This window comes from Aquarana catesbeiana, linkage group LG07 (assembly GCF_042186555.1).
Source record: "Aquarana catesbeiana isolate 2022-GZ linkage group LG07, ASM4218655v1, whole genome shotgun sequence".
NCBI lineage: Eukaryota > Metazoa > Chordata > Amphibia > Anura > Ranidae > Aquarana > Aquarana catesbeiana.
In genome coordinates this window covers 266281386-266303889 of record NC_133330.1, presented here as the reverse complement: position 1 = coordinate 266303889, position 22504 = coordinate 266281386, and the positions used below count along the sequence as shown (strand labels likewise).

Here is a 22504-nt window from a genome sequence, read left to right as displayed (position 1 = left end):
TTGTTATGGAAAGTACGGAAGGCTTTGGTCCTTTTTTGAGGGACATTTATTCCCTGAACATTCAGGGAAAGTATATTCAGTGGTGCCATGGCAATAGATCAAATAGTTTTGACTTACTTTTTATTATGCAGAGCTGACTGCGCAGATCAACCTGTGTGGACTGAAGAGATGAATAGATAGAAAAGAAACCAGTGAATTCTGGAGTAAAGAGTAAACAAAAAACATATGAGATTAGATGATACATTGTATAAATTATTTTTTGCAAGTAATCACAATTTATCCGTGAAAGAGAATAAATATCTCTCTCAGGGGAATAAGTGCCTTCGTCACACTCCCACATAATATGGTTGGGAGAATGAGGAGGGCTAATGGGGGTACACGGATCTTCCGCTTACAGGAGAGAAGTGCTATGTCAAAAGACATCAAAATGATGTTTCATTAATTGGAGTGCAGAATATAGTTTTTGTTGAAATTATTTATTCCAGGGTGGTTGTATATGGTTAGTCTTGCCCTAGGCTAAATAATTCAGTTAGAAAGGTACTGTTAATAACTTTGGTATTGATGAAGATAGTTTGAATTATTTTGGGATTTTAACCCTTTTAGAGTAAACAATTACATATTTTGTTCATATGTAACTGTTTAGATATGTTAACTCATAAAATTGAGGTTGTATTGCTTCAGATTAGAATAAACAAAAACATAATTCTAGGAACTAGTTAGGTAATAATATATTTGTTTTAAGAAAAGAAAGAAAAAGCTTCCATTACTTCTGGATTATTGAACATATTTGTCCTAAAAAGTAATAAATCTATTGTTATTACCTGATAATATATAACTGAACAAGAATTTCCTTATTTCACTTATATATTCTAAGGCTATATGAATCAGAAGTAATAAGAAATATAACTGGAATGTAACATGATCCCACACAGTGTGTGACTATCAGAATGCAGTTACATTCAGTTATAAATACAGGTTTTTTATAGAGAACCATCTCTTAGTATAATAAATGAAGAGATATCAGGAATTAGGATGTCAGTCCATTGAATCTTCTTGGTCCATGGATGATGTGGCATAACGGCCTCTTTTGTGAAAATGATGATTCCCATTTTGTTTTGAAAAACTGCCTGAAGGTGAAGATGATGCCATTCTTCTGCGTGTGGGAGTGTTGCTGCTTGTGGGTTCTGTCAGATTTAATTTTAAAAGGGTTTGTTGTAGTTCATCTGATGATCTGCTTCTGTAAATTGTACCTTGGTAGTTAAATCTGACTGAAAAGGGGAAGCCCCATTGATACATAATGTTGTGGCGTTGCAGTTCCATTAGTTGGGGTTTCATGGATCGTCTTTTAGTAATAGTAAGTTGGGATAGGTCAGCAAAAATTTGATAATTGTGTCCTTGAAAATTAAGTTCCTTTTTTTCTCTTGCAGCAATTAGTATTTGTTCTTTCGTTCTGTAATAATGAAATTTTGTGATTATATCACGTGGGGGTCCATCTTTCTTTTTGGCTGTGAGGGCTCTGTGTACTCTGTCCAGTTCTAAACGTTCAATAGGGATATCTGGCTTTAGTTCTTGTAATAGAGCAGTAATAGTAGATTGCAGGTCTGTCACAGTTTCAGGTATTCCCCTTATGCGCAAGTTTGAACGTCTGGCTCTATTTTCGTAATCTTCGAGCTTAGTTTGAAGTATTAAATTCTCTTTTTTTAATTGTTCCAATTCTGTTATATTTTCTTGGGTTGTAATTTCAATTTCATCCATTTTTATTTCTAAGGCTGCGGTGCGGTTTCCCAGCTCTCTTATTTCTTTGGTTAGGCTGTTTGTTATTTGGTCTGAGGTTTGTTTTAAAGCCTTATGAAGCATCTTTTCAAATTGTAATAATATTACTGGGGATACTGAGGAGGCTTGTGGAGAAGTTTGTGAGAGGATTTGTTCTGTATCTGACTCAAATGGAGAGTCTTGCTGTGACATTTTCTGTCTGTGAGAGCGCCCTGATGCTGTATCTTGTGAGGTGACTGGAGCTGCTTCAGCTGCAGTGAGTGCCTGTGAGCTCTTTGTGAGGTGATTTTTATTTCTGCCACGGTTTCCTCCCAGTACCATATTTCCTGCCCAAACTTTCACAGTTTGTTCCCTGGGGCAAAAAGGTTCAAATGGATACCTTTTGAGCCTGCAGGCTCCGCTTTGTCCTTCTCTTCTCTCCTCAGCGGTGTGGAGCTCTAACAATGCATGTCTGCTCCGCTAGGCTCCGCCTCCTGCCCCCCGTTTGCACACAGTTTTTATACTAGAAGGGTTAAGTGTCACTTTAAAAAAAATGGGGGTGTGTAGAGACTATAGAGAGGAGCAGACACAGCTGAGCTAAGCTCCGAGCCAACCGGGCTTTTTACCTATTTACAATTGTTTACTCAGGGTACACTCCTCTATGCCCAAACACGGAAAACATAAAACTTTCTCCAGACCCCTTTCTCACAAAGTTCTGTGGGAATGTAACAGACACATTGGTTGTGCTGTCAACCAAACTGTCAAACCACCAAATGGCTGGTGTCATAACTGATCACACGTGCAGCATCATGGCAGTCGAAGGTCAAACAGAGGCCAAGATGGCAGCTTCCTTGGCTGAAATTTGGTAGGAGTGTTTAGTTCTGCTTTAACTCTCTCCAGTTCTTCTGCTTCCTAACTGAGCCTCTAAGCAATGAAGTCCAAACACACACAACAAACCAAATTTAACGCTGTCCCCAATATACCTATTCCAACAGTGAACAGTCTGTATGTATATTCCTCGCTTAAGGTGTTGCAGCTCTCCCAAAAGTCCACTGGGTGGTAGACATGATTCTGAAAATATATAAAGACAAGAGAGAGCGCACGCCAGCCCTAGTGTGTTATCGTTTAATAGATGAAGATAAGTGTATAAAAACGAGAGTTGCATTCACAAACATCCAGCGTTAAATGGCATAAACAGCTCCATGATAGCCTCCCCTCCTGGTCTGTAGAGATCAGTTAGCTCACAGCAACTAGCAGTGTGGTAAAGTATTCCAGTAAGCACAGACCGCCTGCTTCCTTGTAACACACACCGCCCAAAGCACTCGCACGGACCAGCCGGCGCTGCCTGACGTCACTCGTGGCCGGGGAGGGGATGCACAGTGATGCAGCTGACTCCTCTCGTAAGCTTCATGCAATTGCTAGGACAACATGTTTTGGAGGAGAGAGGAGTCAGCTGCATTCCATTTAAACACTGGAGTGCAACCCTCATTTTTATACACTTATCTTCATCTATTAAAGGATAACACACTAGGGCTGGTGTGCGCTCTCTCTTGTCTTTATATATTTTCTAAGCAATGAAGGGATCTTGTAGCACCTGCATCTAAAAGTCCCTCAACTCCCTCACACCATAACCAGAGGTCTCCCTCACCTATACCTAATAATACCTGGCCAACCTCCTCTTCCCTGCAACAGTTGGGAGTAGTCCCATTGCTGGCTGTCCCAGAGCTACTTTCTCTGCTTTGGTCCTTTCCCCACTTAAGACAACCTGGGCACCTGGGTAAAGGAGAATAACTAAGCCCTGAAAACGGAGGTGGACTTTCTCAAGCAGCAGGTTTCTGGCATGGCGATCACAGTGGAAAATTTGCCTAGTACCTTGGTACAATTCTTCTTCCAACTAGATGTTGAGGAGAGTACACAGGTGCAGTAAGAGCTGGCTCTTGCCTCTGTATGTCTGAGAGTAAAGGATAGACAACACCACTGAAGGAGAAACAACATATAATTCAGTGGTCTCCCTAAAGCTACTCATTGAGTTGGACAGAGTGCACAGGGTGGTTGGTCCCAGAAGTAATTCCTTCTCCTGCCCTTGTGAAGTGCTGTGCAGAGTGCACTTTTTTTATCAAGAAAAACATGCCGCAGCATGCCTGGAGTTTGATGGAGTTATCCTTTTGCCTGACCTCTCTAGGGCCACTCTCACCATAAGGGGTTGAAACCCCTCCTAAACCTCACCTGAGCCCATCCCTTCAACATCTTAATAGTAAAGTAATTCATCATCTTTCAATTACATTCCATGGACCAGTTGCCTGCACTTTTCAATTTCCTGGGTGCTGAAACTATCAACGTACCCAACTGGCTGGATATCCCTGAGGAGAACAATTCCCATCCGGTCACTGCAGGACTGACACAGCGCAGATGATGCTCCAGGTTCCGCTAGCTTTGGGAGCCTCCATGCTCTCCTCTGCCCAGGGAACACAAACTCTGACTCCAGGTTTGCAAAAGCAGCAACTATCTACTTACCCATTGACCATGAGTAATGCTGGCCATACAGTGCCTTGAAAAAGTATTCATACCCCTTGAAATTTTCCACATTTTGTCATGTTACAACCAAAAATTTAAACTTATTTTATTGGGATTTTATGTGATAGACCAACACAAAGTGGCACATAATTGTGAAGTGGAAAGAAAATGATAAATGATTTTCAAATTTGTTTTACAAATAAATATGAAAAGTGTGGTGTGTATTTGTATTCAGTCTCCTTTACTCCTATACCTCTAACTAAAATTTAGTGGAACCAATTGCCTTTAGAAGTCACCTAATTAGTAAATAGAGTCCACCTGTGTGTAATTTATTCTCAGTATAAATACAGCTGTTCTGTGAAGCCCTCAGAGGTTTGTTAGAGAACCTTAGTGAATAAACAGCATCATGAAGGCCAAGGAACACACCAGACAGGTCATGGATAAAGTTGTGGAGACGTTTAAAGCAGGGTTAGGTTATAAAATAATATTCAAAGCTTTGAACATCTCACCGAACACTGTTCAATCCATCATCCAAAAATGGAAACAGTATTGCACAACTGCAAACCTACCAAGACATGGTCATCCACCTAAACTGACAGGCCGGGCAAGGAAAGCATTAATCAGAGAAGCAGCCAAGAGGCCCATGGCAACTCTGGAGTAGCTGCAGAGATCCACAGCTCAGGTGGGAGAATCTGTTCACAGCACAACTATTAGTTGTGCACTCTACAAATCTGGCCTTTATGGAAGAGTGGCAAGGAAAAATCCATTGTTGAAAGAAAGCCATAAGAAGTCCCGTTTGCAGTTGGCCAGAAGCCATGTGGGGACACAGCAAAACATGTGGAACAAGGTGCTTTGGTCAGATGATACTAAAATTTAACTTTTTGGCCTAAAAGTAAAACGCTATGTTTGGTAGAAAACGAACACTGCACATTACCCTGAACACCCCATTCCCACTGTGAAACATGGTGGTGGCAGCATCATGTGAAAGTGAAAACTCCTGCGCTGTCGGGGGGGGGGGGCTATGCTAAAAGGACACTGCTGCAACACCTAAGTACTGATCCAAGGCAGGACAAATGGGACAAAAGTGGGGGAAGATGGTAGTTGCGCTGTGATGAAGGGGGGGGGGGAGGGAAGCTACAAAGATGACTAAAGTGGCAAAGTGAACTAAAAAAGCAGAAACGGGCCAATGCATGAATAGATCCTACATGCTAAAAGAACATGGTGGGGATGCAGTGCAGTGCAACGTAGCTGATCAACATGACATGTTGCGGGCAGACAAAGCCTAATATATAAAGGTAATCGTGAAACAGTGACTGCTTGAATATAGCAAAACAAAAATGCATATACCAACACAAATAAGGTGAATAATGACACAATGCAAAAAAAAAAAAAACTATATAATGCAAGAAAAATATATGTGGGCTAGTGCCCCATTAGCAAAAACGTGCCAGATCCTGGTGAACTACAAGTGACAAATCCCTAGGACAAACATGAATATTAGTTCTATCATCCAGTCCAAAAAGCAAAAACACGTGATGAGAAACACAAAACAAGTCCAATCGTGAAGGGAGGGGGGATCTTCAGTGAGGACACCTTTGTGTTTGCAAGCCGCTTACCTTACAGCTGTAAGGTGTACAGCCTGTGTTGCAAATGACCCGCAGGTGTAGACGTTCCGTGTATACAGGCAGTGACAATGATGAACATGCCAAGCGAAATATAAAAAATAAAAAGTATACAGCATGTAAAATAACTCTGCAACGACCACAGTGGAGGGGGGGCAAGACACACACAGGGGGAGGTTGCACTCACTTTCATGAAGTGAGTGTGGGCATCAATCCACGAGCGCCGAGCTCGTATGCCTCCAGGAGTGTCACCAATCTGGAATCTGTCCCCGTGCCTGGAAACTGGAATATGTCCCCGTGCCTCTCTCCTCAGTGTTCATCAGGTAGAGTAGTGATGTACAGTGTGAGGGGAAAAGAGACGCACAACATGTTGTGGGGATGCTTTTCTTCAGCAGGGACAGGGAAGCTGGTCAGAGTTGATAGGAACATGGATGGAGCCAAATACAGAGCAATCTTAAAAGAAAACCTGTTATGCCGCGTACACACGAGCGGACTTTTCGACCGGACTGGTCCGACGGACCGAGTCCGGCGGACAATTCGACCGTGCGTGGGCTTCATAGGGCCTGCAATGGACTTTTTCGGTCGAAAATCTGACGGACTGTAGATTTGGAACATGCTTCAAATCTTTCCGATGGACTGGAGTCCGGTCGAAAAATCCGCTCGTCTGTATGCTAGTTCGATGGACAAAAACTGACGCTAGGGCAGCTATTGGCTACTGGCTATCCGGTCGTTTAACAGTCCATCGAAAGTCCGTCGTAACTCCGTCGAAAGTCCATTGGAAAGACCGTCTGACCTTTGTTGTCGAAAAGTCCGACCATGTGTACGCGGCATTAGAGTCTGCAAAAGACTTGAGACTGAGGCAGAGGTTCACCATCCAGTAGGATAATGACCCTAACCATACTGCCAGAGCTACAATGGAATGGTTTAGACCAAAGCAGATTTATGTGTTAGAATGGCCCAGTCAATGTCCATACCTGAATCCAACTGAGAATCTGTGGCAAGAATTGAAAATTGCTGTTCACAGGCGCTCTCCATCCAATCTGACAGAGCTTGAGCTATTTTGCAAAGAAGAATGTGCAAAGATTTCACTCTCTAGATGTGCAAAGTTGGTAGAGACATCCTCAAAAAAAGACTTGCAGCTGTAATTGCAGTGAAAGATGGTTCTACAAAGTATTGACTCAGGGGGGCTGAATACAAATGCACGCCACACTTTTCAGATATGTATTTATAAAAAAAAAATAAAAAACATTTATCATTTTCCCTCCACTTCACAATTATGTGCCAATTTGTGTTGGTCTATCACATAAAAACCCAATGAAATACATTTAGGTTTTTGGTTGTAACATGACAAAATGTGGAAAATTTCAAGGGGTATGAATACTTTTTCAAGGCACTGTACACATATAACTTTTTATTCCAAAATTTTAGTTTTATGAATGCTTGTTCGAATTTCTAGTCAATAGTGGGGTCAAATCAATGTTTGTTTTTGTCCACAGTGATAGGAAAATTTGAAGGAGCGGATTGTAAAACTTTTCACAATTGAACACATTTTTGGACAATGTATGTGGTTTTCATTCAGAAAGCGCATTCATTTAAAAATTGAATGGCAAAAAGAAAGTGAAATTTTCTAAGGCATTCGACCATTCATTGAATATACAAAGATTTTTCATAAGAATATTCTTGTTTGAAGATCTACTAGTGTATGGCCAGAAAAACTGTCTGTTTCCCTTCCTCTCTCTGAGCTGACTGCACTATACTAACATCAGGAATTTGCTGCCAGCTCATGCTTCCTCTCATATCTTGCTCCTTGGGGCTCCTCACTCAATCTGACAACTGTCCTACTGTGTTTCCTGTCTTTGACACCTTGTTTGCATTTATCTGCTGACAGTCGGTCCCCTCTACATCTCAGTTATGCATGCCCCTGGCTAGAACTTAACTGCTGGCAGCAGAGCATTACCTCCCCATCTCCCACCTGAGACTGATCTCTATACTCTGCCTTCCTGCTGCTTTGTTCTCCATATTTTTACTTATGCTGCCATGTGCTTTATTTTTGAGCTCTGTGGTCTATGCCCTGCAGTCATTAGCAGGGTTTGCATGTCGACAGTTACCCACACCAGATCTTCTACATTCACTCTTTCTACTTTTAAGATTTGGGGTTTTGGCTTTCACCATTTTAGTTTTCCACAGGTATCTGCTTATGTAGATGCTTCATTGTTCCAGTTTACATACTGTTTAGTCTCCTGTACAATGCAATTTGAAGTACGGTCATTGTTTCATTGTTGCTATGTTTTATCGTATATTTTCAGTAATTATCTCCCTGAAATACTTCTCACCATGGTAGCTCTGTCATACCTGCAAGAATGGGCAGCTTTGGCTTCTCAACCTCTTCCGCCTCAGATCATTTTACCTGGCTGGTAACTTCATGCACAATATGATGCTTCCCTCAGGGAGGCAAATTTGCTGGTCTTGTTTAGTTGAGCACTGTTTAAGATTTCTACAGCCTCTCTGGCTACCTGATGCCTCTCTTGGCTATTCAGCAGGCGTGTTGGGACTCCTGCAACGTGTGGACAGCCTGCGTCTTTAACGCTCCATCTCACATGCCTATGATGCACATGTCCCCTGTGCAGTATACACATCCTGAACTTGGTTGCTGGAATTAGTCCTCTCTGTCTTGCTGAGTCTGCTGCTGGCTGGCCTACCATGTCTGTGGTTTCAGATATTTAAATACTTATATCAGTTGCTGCATCATAGTACCAAGTCTCTGGCTTTAAGATGCATTCATAAAATGAGTGTACTGCATTTGTTTCTATCCCCCGGACTCTAAAATTTCAACTTATGAATTTGATTGGATTGGCTGACAGCCTCTGCTCTCACCCGTAGTTAGTTAGTAACCATCACTATTAGTATATACTCCTCTTCCCCTAGTGGACTAATTACTTCCTTGTGCTTGACACCTCTAGTCTCCTTCGCCTAGTTCCCTACAACTCTCCCTCCTAGACAGGCTTCCATCTAGCATTTGTAGCCCCCCCCATTCTGAAATACTGAAATCCTGGAAAGGGGAGCAGATACCGACCCATAGGGAGGGGATCAACCATATCTGAGATATCCCTTGCTTAGAACGCATTATTTTCCAAAATAGAGGGTGCCCAGGAAAGTTTGAATGGATTTGGGGAAGTTGGCTGGCTGTACCCGGTCTTTTAATGCTTGACCCTACTATAGAATTTTGCTTACTTTCACCTCATAGGTTGAATTTCTGTTTCTCTCTGCCACACCTGTAGGATCTGTCTATTTACTCTTGACAGGAGTGGTAGCCTCTGTTGTATTAAACATATCAAATTTGACCTATTTTACTTATATATATATATATATATATATATATATATATATATATATATATATATATATATGTAATCTTAATATTTCTGCTATACATGATGCCTTTCTTTTTTCTCTGGAACTGTATACCTGTTTTTGACTCTGGCTTTGATTTACTAAAGGCAAATAGACTGTGCACTTTTGCAAGTGCAGCTGCTCCAGAGGTTAGGAAATGAGGGTGAGCTCTGCAGACTTCCATCTTCTAATCATGTGCAAGCAAAAATTATGTTTTTTTTCATTTTCTTTGCATGAAATTGGGTGTTCTTTGTAAAGTGAAGCTTTTACTAAGCTCTGAAGTAACTGCACTTTCAAAAGTGCACAGTCTATTTGCCTTAGGTAAGTCAACCCCCTTGTTTGTTACCATGTTTATTATGCTCAATAAACGTCTTCCTGATTTAAAAAAAGAAATATAAAAGGAGGAGAGGAAGTGGATCTGTCTGAATATATGAGGGGGCGACCTGTCCTGAATCATTTAAGTAGAGACATCTAAAGGTGTGAAGGAGTGATGGAAAAGCCTGGTAGAGAACAAGTAGGGGAGTGGTGGAAACCTCCAAATATTGAATGCAAGCAGATCCAGGGGTGGTGGGTTAGTATATTTGGTGAGTATGGTGTGAAGGTGGAAAGGATCCATGTGATGAAGGCAATTTGGAAAAATCGATGTTTATGTGGAGTATGACACTAAACGTGTACACAGTATTTGGACAGTAGAGGTTTTGAAACATGGAGCCCCCTCACTGATGAACTGATTTTAGGGGTAGGGGCATTTATAAAAAAAATCCCAGGTTGAACAGGTAGGGGCATTTTAAAAAAATCCCAAGTTGAACAATCTCCATAGACAATGATTTAACACCTCAAGCCAGGTGACTTTTGAAAGATTGACTGAGTGAATATCAGGTGAATGTGCAGGAAAGGTAATATTCACCTTTTCTTACAAAGGGTACATTTTTCACCATTACAGGACAGATATTGTTGAGTACCAGGGAATGCAAGAGTGAATCCTGTGTGAATTTTCACTTAAGCCTGGTTCGCACTAGTGTGATTTCAGATGCAATTAGAGTAGCATAGAATCACATGACAAGGGAAAACACATTATTTTAAATGGTGTCCATTCAAATCAATGCAACTCAGCAAAAAGCAATTTTGGAAAAGGTTACTGTACTAATTAGGCGAGTTTCCAATGTGATTTTGTCCCTATAAAGTATAGAAACCTTATCAAAGTTGCATCCATGTAGATCTACATAATCGCACTGAAAGTCAGCTCAAAATGTTATTGCAGCTGTGTGAACCTAGCCTAATTTGGCTTAATTGTGTGTGATATTGTAAACAATACTTACCATTAAGAGAGGACCCATAACAAAATAGCACATAGTAAACATCAGAACTGTTACTGGACTGAGATTGCAGTGTAGGCCTTTGTGTTGAGATTTGGTTCCTTGAAGAGAAGGCACATTGTATCACACCACCACTGTATGACATAAGACTGGCTTCTACATTAGTCTGTCAAGTTGAACAAATCACAAAAAATATGTCAGTGTGGACTATTCTCTATGAGTCCACAGTTGTGTGGACACCACTGAAAGTGAAATCAATACCTATAAGTTCTGCAGTAAGCATTCCTGACATTTTCTTTATTGGAAGCAGAAGAAAAGAAAATACAACATGTGCAAACTGTGTGGATGATTTATTTTCTTAAAGTTTATCTAAAGCCAAATAAATATGTTTTGTTTTGGATAGAGCAGTAAATAGTTAAACAAAACTGTATTTTTTCCTTGGAGTGTTCCATTTGGCCAATATAAGTAGTGGCACACTGTGCACCCAGCATTAGAGTGGGAGAGAGCGCGATAAGCCCCCCGCCTGCAGACCCCGACAACCAATGGCCAGGGTTGTTGAGAAGAGGCCCTTGTCCTCATCAACATGGGGACAAGGTGCCTTGGGGTGGGGGGCCCAAAGCACCCAATCCCCCATGTTGAGGGCATGAGGCCTGGTACGGTTCAGGAGGGGGGGACGCTCGCTCATCCCCTCCCTTTCCTGGCCTGCTGGGCTGCATGCTCGGATAAGGGTTCCCCTAAAAATTAATACTAGACCGAAGGGCCTGGTATGCTCTTTGAGGGGAACCCATGCCGGTCGCATGCCAAAGTTGGGTCAATTATGACGGCGATCCGACTTTGATCCGACTTCAGTGATATTCAATGGGCTGAAGTAGGATCAAAGTCGAACCAAAGTAGTGCAGGGAGCATTTTCAAAGTCGGACTGACTTGTGTTGGACCAGTTAAGACATCTCCCGTAGTGAAACATTGATTTTCACACGTCATGCGACATGAGCTCCAAGTGTCAGAAGGTTTGTCGTACCAGTGTGAACCCAGCCTTAGACAGTTTTGCCTGCTACTTCTATTCTAGTGACAACTCAAAATTCCCCTTTACTCTCAGTCCTAATAACAATCTTTACCAGAACAGGAAAAGTGGATCTCTCTAGCAGAGACACAGCAATACAAACTTGACAAGAGTTCTAACCCATCTCCACTAACCATTACAAAAATGTTTTGACTTTAGATATACCTAAAAGATAACGCAAAGATACTGGTAGCACTTGAAGCTGAACTAAGCCCAACTCCCCTCGCTTTCTTACTGGTGCTGACATCTTATGTATGCAAGAGCGATATTCATACTAAAACATACCAGCTAATCCTCCAAGAAGCTTTGCTAGGTTGGTAGGTTTGCAGTTGTGCCATACTCTTTCCATTTTCGGATGATGGATTGAACAGTGCTCTGTAAGATGTTCAAATCTTGGAATATTTTTTTTGTAACCTAACCCTGCTTTAAACTTCTCCACAGCTGCTGTATCCCTGACCTGTCTGGTGTGTTCCTTGGCCTTTATGATGCTGTTTGTTCACTAAGGTTATCTAACAAACCTCTGAGGGCTTCACGGAAAAGCTGTATTTATGCTGAGATTGAATTACACACAGGTGGACTCTATTTACTAATTAGGTGACTTCTGAAGGCAATTGGTTCCACTAGATTTTAGTTAAGGTTATCCGAGTAAAGGGGGTTAAATACAAATGCATGCCTCACTTTTCAGATATTTATTTATAAAAAATATTGAAAACTATTTATCATTTTCCTTCCACTTTACAATTATGTGCCACTTTGTGTTGGTCTATCACATAAAATCCCAATAAAATACATTTACGTTTTTGGTTGTAACATGACAAAATGTGGAAAATGTCAAGGGGTATGAATACATTTTCATGGCACTGCATCACTTTGTGTGTAATGAATCTATATAATATGAGTTTCACTTTTTCAATTGAATTTCTGAAATAAATTAACTTTTTGATGATATTCAAAAAAGTTTAATTTTTTTTAAATACACCTGTATATACATTTATTATATTTATTGAATATCAGTACTAATAGCACTACATATACAGTATACATTCATGCCAAAATAAAACCTCAGCACAGTAGAACAATAGTCCAAACCCTGTGTACCCAAAGACTGACAGTCTCCAAATGATAAGTGTCTACCTTAGGAAACAGGTGAAATTGTTTAAATTGTAAGCAGAAACCTGGGATATTTTGTGCATCAAATAAACAATTTCCTATGCTTGTTGGCAAAGGGATGTAAAAAGGAGAAATTACCAGAGTTAAGATCTGGGGACGACTTCTTCCTTCAGCGAATGCATGCTGAATGTGAACCTGACCTGCAGCATTGACCCCACAGATGTAAATATCATCATTTCCCTGGAACACAGAAATACAACAGTGCTGACATCAGAGCTTGATGATTGTACAGTTCCAACAATTGTTCAGAGTTTCTAATAAAACACAGCGACCACTAGTCCTCTACGGAACTCAAATCATTTGTCTCTCTTTAAAATGTATCTCATGTGTTTCTCTATTAGGAATAATAATATAGATATGTAGGATTACATTTATTAGCTACACAAAGTCACCCAATGCCACTCTTAGTTTTAATTTTAAAGCCATTCTGTAAATAACTTATTTTTACTATATATTAAAAAAAAGTACTAATATAATAACATTAGATATGAAATAGTATTAGATTTTTGATCAACATTAGTAAACTATTGGATTTTGTTTGCTACTGTTGTTCTAGCCAACACCAATTTAGGCTCCATTCACACTTGTGCGACTTGTCATGCAACTTTGGACATCAAAGTTGCTTGCCAAGTCATTCCCCATGTTTTCCAATGATAACTATTAATATGTGTGCGACTTAAAGTTGCAGCAACTTCAAAGTAGTCCATGCAACTTGAGGGCCATAGACTTCCATGTTAACACTCAAAAGTTGCATGAAAGTCGTACCTGAATGCTATGCAATGCAACAGTTGTGTAACAGTTGTCCATTATCACTGGTCAAAGCCACAGTCATATCCAAGTTGCACCCATCCAAAGTTGGGTCAAAGTTGCACTCCAAAGTCGGTGCAACTTTGGAGTCATAAAAGGGAGTAGAAAGTTACTATTTCAAGCTGGTCCAAGTATTTGGCTGCTGCAGCTACTTGGTTCAGATCTAATTTACTGTGCACATTAATACTGTAGTAATGAGCTCACCCCCTGTCACTCTGCTTTGCTCCTGCTATCAGAATGTTCCCTGTTAGCACATGAACACTGCTGCTTGTGCTGCTTCTCCCTCTCCCAGAGTTTTAGCTTTGCTATACAGTGGGCTGCAAGAGGCTGATAAAAATAAGGTTTTTTATTTTTCATAAGATATTGTTTTCATAGGTGTATGTTTAATTAACCTTATAGTCCTCTGTAGATATATCAGGCGCTGTACTACTGGCTCCCCGCTGGATTGGAACAATGTTTGGCAGACCCCAGTTTCGGTGCTGTGCCTCCACCCCCTACCTAGGGTGACCACATTTACAATTCAGGGACACCCCCCCCCCTTCCCCAAAAAAGATGATTATTAATAAAAAATAAAATGCCAGTTTTTGGAGAAAAAAAAACAGTGGTCACCAGTTTAGGCAGGTGGTATACAATGTACAAATTTTAAAAGGAGCAGTGATTTTAAAGATGCACTTTTATAAGCGCAAAAATAAAAATGACCGCCAGGCACCCACGATCGCTCATGACAGAGCGAGAACCGAGAAACACACACATCCCGGTTCTTTCAGGGGAGTAGAGACAGATCGTGGGTTCATACTAAGTATGAACACCGATCTCTCTCTCTCTCCTCCTAGACAGTCCCATCCCCCTACAGTTAGAACACACCTAGGGAATGCAGTTAACCCCTTGATCGCCCCCTAGTGTTAACTCCTTCCCTGCCAGTGACATTTATACAGTAATCAGTGCATTTTTATAGCACTGATCGCTGTATAATTGTCAATGATCCCAAAATCACATACCATGCCATAAATCTATCCCCTATTTTGTAGATGCTACAACTTTTGCGTAAACCAATCAATATACGCTTATTGCGATTTTTTTAACGAAAAATATGTAGTAGAATACATATTGGCCTAAACTGAGAAAAAAAAATAGTTTTCTTGATAAAAAATGTGGGATATTTATTATAGCAAAAAGTAAAAGATATGGTGTTTTTTCCAAAATTGTCGATCTACTTTTGTTTATAGCGCAAAAAATAAAAACCGCAGAGGCGATCAAATACCACCAAAAGAAATCTCTATTTGTGGGAGAAAAAAAGGATGTCAATTTTGTTTGTGTACAGCATTGCACGACTGCGCAATTGTCAGTTAAAGCGACACAGTGATGTATCGCAAAATATTGACCTGGTGATTGAGCAGCCAAATCTTCCGGGCTGAAGTGGTTAAATATAGTGCCTGGGTGGTCCCCATAGTCTGCCTGTAAAGTGGCACATCTGTAGCATGCATTGAACATGCTGCAGCAAAAATGACATTTCTAAAGAAAAAGAAAAAAAGAGTCTAATCACTTTGAAATTGATTGCAATTGGCTGCAATTGCTGGTACCCGGCTATTGGAATAAAGAAAAAAAACTGTGTGGGGTCCCCCCAAAATCCATACCAGACCCTTATCCAAGCAAGCAGCCTGGCAGGTCAGGTCAGAAAGGGGGGGGGAATGAGCGAGTGATTCCCCCTGAACCATACCCCTCTATGTGAATGATTATGGTACATAGTACCCCTACCCATTCACCAAAAAAGTGTCAGAAAGTAAAAAAAACACAGAGACGGTTTTTGATAATTCCTTTATTAAAAAATAAAAAAACAGTGTCCCCTGATGTCAATCAATCATTAATCACACTGCCTGCCACACCCGAAAAAAAGAAAGAAATGCTCCCGCCGTCCATGAAGGCTGACCACCTACTGCAGGCTCTGTCATTTGACAGTTCTTATATAGGTAAGGGCAAGGCCACCTGGTGATATCACTTGGTGGCACCTCCCCCTTGTGACGTCACAGACCAGTACATGCTGGGTTGGTGACGTCACAAAGGGCTGTATATAAAAGTGAAAAATTGAAGCGCTTTACTCAATGATCAGTAAAATATAAAGTATAAAATATCAAGTATACAAAATGCACTGCTGTGCATCCCGCACATCAATACCCAAACCAATGTGGGCTTCACTATAAATAATAGAACTCCAAACTTTTGTGCATATCTACACCAAAATAAACATAAAAATAAAAATGATGTTGCTCATATATATCTAAAAATAAAATAACATAAAATTATATACCATATACACTCAGGGACAAACGTCCATCACTAAAAATGTTAATAAATAAATAGTGTGTGAGATAAACAAGTAATTAAATAGTGTAGTGGTTGATCAAGGAGAAAGACATAAAAAACTATTGTGGTAGACATTTAAAATTGGTCCCAGTAGTTGCGGTTCTTTGATTAATTAAGGTGTTTGCTTGTCATTCATAAGCAGTAACGTCTTCCACCTTCAGATCCATAAGATAAATTTCTCAACACCGTTGGTTATATGAAAAGCAAGTAGACAAGAAAAACGTCATTGCGCAATGAACTCCATGTAGTACACCAGCAAAAAACACTAAAAGATTCACTCACGTGCGCCCCATAGCAAGAAAGCATATGAATCTGCAAATAGCAGTCAGCCGCTGTGGATGAGAAAGAGGATCGCTACAGTACACCGCTCAGTGACAGACTGCAGAGTGCGTCCTAAGCTCCTCCCATGCGTTACGTGACTTTCTTAAGGATACCACAAAGGGCTGTGCCACCAGGTGACAATGCCAGGTGGCCCTGCCCCTTTACCTGTATAAGAACTGTCAAATGGCAGAGCCTGCAGTAGGCGGCCAGACTTTATGGATGGTGGAAGCGTTTTTTTTTTCTTTTGCGGGTCCGGTGGTGGCGGCAGCGGCATGGCTAACGATGGATTTACATTGTGGATGTTTTTATTTTTTAATAAAGGAATTGTCAATAACTGTATCTGTGTTTTTATTACTTTTTGATACTTTTTTAGTGAATGGGTAGGGGTACCCCATACTCACTCATTTTTTTTTTTTTTTTTTTTACTTTTTTTTACCGGCAATTTTTTTTTTTATTATTCAGCTGTCAGTGGGGAAGCCCATTGACAGCTGATGACTTATCGGTTGTTAAGGATGCGGCGACAAGCTTTCTGGCCCTGCTCTTTAATAAGGATGAGCTTCGCGTTCGATCGTCTGTTCGATCGTTCGCCGAATTGCGAACGATATGGGCCGTTCGCGCCAAATTCGTGTGGCGCGTCATGGCCCATAATTCACTGCAGCATTGCAGTGCATTGCTGGCTGATGATTGGCCAAGCATGCACTATGACCCGCATGCTTGGCCAATCACAGCGCCGTCAGTAGAGAGAGCTGTAATTGGCCAATTCCAGGGTGGCTTTGGCCAATTATGGCTCAGGGGATTTAGAACACGCACTGCACGGCGGCCCTGTGTAGTGTGTTCCGGCGTGCTTAGAGAGAGAGAGAGACAGTGTCATTTCATTTGAGTTAGCTAGATTAGGCAGGACAGTCAGTGAGTTAGCTGCACTTACAGTGTATTGTGTATATATATATGCATCCCAGGTGTTGTGTGTATATATATATATATATATATATACACTGTATTCAGTTTAGCTAGATCCGTTCCTGTTATCTTCCTACTGACAGGCAGGCTTGTCTTGTTACAGTATTTACAGCTACCTGAAGAAAATTGCTGGTGTTCTTTTGATCCTATTAGTACCACAGTCAGGCAGCTAGACTATTTACAGTTAGTGTAGTGCGTCCTCCTCACAGTGTTCAGCTAAAACTACAAGTTAGTGTAGTGCGACCTCTGCACAGTGTTCAGCTAAAGCTACAAGTTAGTGTAGTGCGTCCTCTGAACAGTGTTCAGCTAAAACAACAAGTTAGTGTAGTGCGTCCTCCTCACAGTGTTCAGCTAAAACTACAAGTTAGTAGTTTTAGTAGTGCTTGCTTGGTGTTTTCCTGATCCTATCACTACAGGCAGCTAAATAAGCTACAAGTTAGTTTTTTGCAACCTCTGCACAGTGTTCACCTAAAGCTACCTGTAGAAGGTTGGTGGTGTTTTCCTGATCCTATCACTACCGCAGGCAGCTAAATAAGCTACAAGTTATTTTTTTGCGAGCTTTGCACAGTGTTCAGCTAAAGCTACCTGTAGAAGGTTGGTGGTGTTTTCCTGATCCTATCACTACCGCGGGCAGGTACCCGGGCTTACAGGATGTCCTGAGGCAGGCCAGGAAAGTTTGTGTGCATTTCCGCCGGTCATATAATGCCAGTGCTCGGCTGGCAGACCTCCAAAAGGAGTTTAACCTGCCCAAGAACCGCCTAATCTGTGACATGCCCACCAGGTGGAACTCAATGTTGGCCATGCTGCAGCGGCTGCACACGCAGCAGAGGGCCATCAGTGAGTACCTGTGCGACTATGGCACCAGGACAGGGTGAGGGGAGCTTGGTTTTTTTTCCCCACGCCAGTGGGCCATGATCAGGGATGCATGCACTGTCCTGTCACCATTTGAGGAGGCCACGAGGATGGTGAGCAGTGACAGTGCATGCATCAGTGACACTGTCCCCCTTGTCCACCTGTTGGAGCACACGCTGCGTGCAATAATGGACAGGGCACTTGAGGCAGAACAGAGGCAGGAAGAGGAGGACTTCCTTAAATCTCAAGGCCCCTTTTATACAGACAGTGTTCCTGCGTGCCCGCCGATCAAACAGGAAGAGGACGAGGAGGAGGAGGAGGAGGATTGTGTCAGTATGGAGGTGGAGCCTGGCACTCAGCATCAGCAGCAGTCTTTAAGTGATCAGTCCCAAGAAACACATGGACTTGTACGTGGCTGGGAGGAGGTGGCTGCGGACCATGTCGTCCTTAGTGACCCAGAGGACTCCGGACCGAATGCCTCAGCAAACCTACGCTGCATGGCCTCGCTGATCCTGCAAAGCCTGCGTAAGGATCCTCGTATTCGTGGTATCAAGGAGAAGGACCAATACTGGCTGGCAACCCTCCTTGATCCACGTTACAAGGGTAAGGTTGCGGACCTTATCTTGCCATCGCAGAGGGAGCAGAGGATGAAACATCTTCGGGAGGCCTTGCAGAAAGGTCTGTGCAACACGTTCCCAGAGACTGGGAGGTTAAAAACTCCTGTTTCTGGACAACGTGTTGCTGAGGCTTCGGTCAGTCAAAGAAGGAGCGGTGGAGAAGGTGGCCGTCTGACCGATGCATTCAGACAATTTTTTGGTCCGCAGCCCCAAGGTATGATCGGTTCCAGCAACCATCGCCAGCGTCTGTTTTACATGGTGCAGGAATACCTAGGGGCAAGATTTGACTTGGACACCTTTCCCACCGAAAATCCTCTGGGTTACTGGGTCTTGAGGATGGATCACTGGCCAGAGCTTGCACAGTATGCAATTGAGCTACTGGCCTGTCCTGCGTCCAGCGTTCTTTCGGAACGTACATTCAGTGCTACTGGAGGCTTTGTAACCGATCACAGGGTGCGTCTGTCCACTGACTCGGTCGATCGACTGACCTTCATAAAAATGAATCCGTCTTGGATCACCACCAGCTACCAAGCACCTGATGCTGATGTAACCGAATAATTTTTTTTGAAATCTCAGATCCCTTCAAAGACTGCCTATGCTGATGCTGAGTGACTATCCTGAGTAATTATCCTCTTCCTCCTCAATGATCATGCTGATAGCTTGTAAGAACATTTTTGGTTCTGGGCGCCGCCACCAGTGCCTAAGGCAAAATTTTTCAGCCCCTGTTTAACAGGGACGTGTAATTACAATTTTTGATGCAATACTTTGCAGCAGGGCTCGTTCCTGCGTTCCAACTAGAGTATCTGTGAGGGGTTGCAGTGTTGTGGCACCAGTGCCTAAGGCCCAATTTTTCAGTCCCTGTTCAACAGGGGCATGTAATTACAATTCTTGATCTAATATTTCACAGCAGGGCCCGTTTCTGCGCCCACCAAGAGCGAGTGAGGACTTACAGTGTTGTGGCACCAGCACCACCACCACCACCAAAGGCCCAATTTTTCTGCCCCTGTTGGGCATGTAATTACAATTCTTGATCTAATATTTCACAGTAGGGCCCTGTGAGGGCTTACAGTGTTGTGGCCACAACAACACCTAAGGCCCAAATTTCTGCTGAGTATATAGGGCAGGCCCGAACTTTCAAACATCCAACTTACAAACGACTCCTACTTGCAAACAGAAGGAGACAACAGGAAGTAAGATGAAATCTACCCCTAGGAAGGGAAATTCTCTCCTGTAAGAGTTAATATGGGAAAAACATTTCTCCTTTCCACTGATGCTTTATCACCAATCCTTGTTTCACAAAAAAACCCACATTTTCAAAAAACATTTGTCATTGGGACAAAAAGTGAGGTGAAATCTTCTGAAGAGGAGCACAGGCAGAAAAACAAATGTCACAGGGGTGATAACCCTTCCCTATGTTTTCCAAAAAGCTTAAAATAGATTTTTTGGCTGGAGCTAAACATGTTAAAAATGTAGCAGTTCAAAATTACAAACAGATTCTACTTAACAACAAACCTACAGTCCCTATCTTGTTTGCACCGCCTGTATAATGCTGTTCAGAGTACAGAGCCTGTATACTGCTGTTTCCTTTTTTAATTTGGGTGCGGGGTTCCCCTTAATATCCATACAAGACCCAAAGGGCCTGGTAATGGACTGGGGGGTACCCATGCCGTTTGTCTCACTGATTTTCATCCGTATTGCCAGGACCCGACATTACATTAAAGCCGCAAGCAGTTTTAAATGACTTTTTTTCCTTTAAAAATGACATTTTGTGCAGGGAGTGTTCTAAGCATGGGAAACACGCGCCACTTTACAGGCATACTATAGACACCCCCCCAGGTACAATATTTAAAGGAATATTTCACTTTTTTTTTTTTTTCTTTAAGCATCATTAAAATCACTGCTCCCGAAAAAACGGCCGTTTTTAAACGTTTTTTTTGCATTGATACATGTCCCCTGGGGCAGGACCGGGTCCCCAAACCCTTTTTAAGACAATACCATGCAAATTAGCCTTTAAAATGAGCACTTTTGATTTCGAACGTTCGAGTCCCATAGGCCTCAATGGGGTTCTAACGTTCATGCGAATTTTCGGTCCGTTCGCAGGTTCTGGTGCGAACCGAACTGGGGGGTGTACGGCTCATCCCTACTCCTTAACAGCTTTAGCCCATTGTCGGCTGAAAACGGGTCACAGGTGTGCAGAACTTCATAGAAGTATAGCCAAAAAAGCTTTGCCTATACTTCTCTTTTAGTCTTTAAAGTACATGTCAAGTTAAAATGTTTTCTTCTAGCTTTGGATGGAGTGGAGAAGTGTTAAAACCTGTCATGTTTTTTACTGCTATCTAGGGCTTCATTAGAGAGATTTACCCTCACTTCTTGTTCTGCTGACAACGTTTTGCCAGACAGGAAGTAGGGAAAAACATGCAACAGGGACACAGACAAATACAAATGTAGCACCTTGCCCTAGTCTGGCTAAATTTAGTTTTTGGCTCTGCTGTACTAATTGGAGCAGCAATCTATTTTCTAGGTCTGGCCAGGTTACCCCAAGCTTTGTAGTTGATTGTTTCTAAACCAAATACAATAAATTACTTGCAAAAAGAACCATATTTTAACAAAGTGCTGAAAGAAAAAACCTGGGTAGCTGCTCCTTTAAATTGTGTGTAACCCTTTACACCATGGAAAAATAAATTAATAAAAAGTTGTTCTTGCCCTTTCTATGTGCAAAATAACTATACATAAAGGATATAATATAAAGTGCCTTAAAGCGGGAGTCCGGCGACCAATCTTTTTTTTTTTTTTTAGGTCATTGAGACACTTTGCTAATCCCAAAATAATACTCACAGTTTGGGTGTAATATTTCCACCTCTGTCTGTTTTCGTACTGAAGAATAACTTAAAAAATGTGATGCTGGCTGTTTCCATCTTGCTTGTGGGCATGTGAAGCCCACAAGCATTGATTTTCTGGATGCGGTAAATACTGTTCATTCCCAGCTTGTGGAAGCTCCCAGGAGACAGTGCGGCACCGGGGAAAGGCAATAAACACGCCTACTCCCATGGGAGGAGAGACAGGAAGTGCCACAATAAAGTACAATATAAAGGTAATTACAGCAATAAAAAGTTTTTTCGTGTGGCATTTGAACATCTATGCAATTAACTGAAGGGGGTAAGATTAAGTTAAAAATTTGAGTGGAACCCCGCTTTAAAGGAGTTGTACAACCACTTTTACCTACAGGTAAGCCTTAATATAAACCTCCACGGTTTAAGAGATATTTACTAAAATGACGAGCGCCGATGACTACAGCGCATGTGCCCTTTAGAAAGGGCACATTGTGCAGTTTCTAATAGGGGTCATGTTGTGACTGGTGGCTCCCGTGCGCATGAGTGGGAGTGATGTCATGCGACTCCGGCCAGTCACAGAGCCAGAGTTCTTTGCCCCCGAAAGGAAGAGGGGCGAAGATGGAAGCTCCCTGCTTGTGGGGGCAACGGTGACAGCGCGGGCTTCGGTGTCAGGTAAGTGACACATAATGGGCTACTATGCGATGCATAGTAGCCCATTATGCTTTACCTTTGCAGGGAAATAAAGAGGAAGTAAAACCCACCAGGGTTTACTTCCTCTTTAAGTAGTTGTTTAAAGTGCAAAGAAACATACAGTATATAATATAAGTCCATATATTATATTAAAAGTCCAACAAATTCAAAAGCCAGTAGTGGCTGTGCTTTGTTGACTATCCTTATAAAAATAGAGAAAGTGCTCTGTGCATCCACAAAAAAT

The 22504-nt window shown here is 41.9% G+C and overlaps 1 protein-coding gene across 1 annotated transcript in view; it reads right to left on the bottom strand.

The window, feature by feature from the left end:
- Positions 1 to 22504, bottom strand: part of LOC141103569 (putative ferric-chelate reductase 1) — a 172900-nt gene that overhangs the window by 41732 nt on the left and 108664 nt on the right. Inside the window, exons 7-8 of the mRNA XM_073593299.1 lie at positions 12903 to 13004; positions 10598 to 10760 (exon numbers count right to left, since the gene is read on the bottom strand). Of these exons, the coding sequence (XP_073449400.1) occupies positions 10598 to 10760; positions 12903 to 13004 (265 nt within the window). The remainder of the gene's footprint in view (positions 1 to 10597; positions 10761 to 12902; positions 13005 to 22504) is intronic.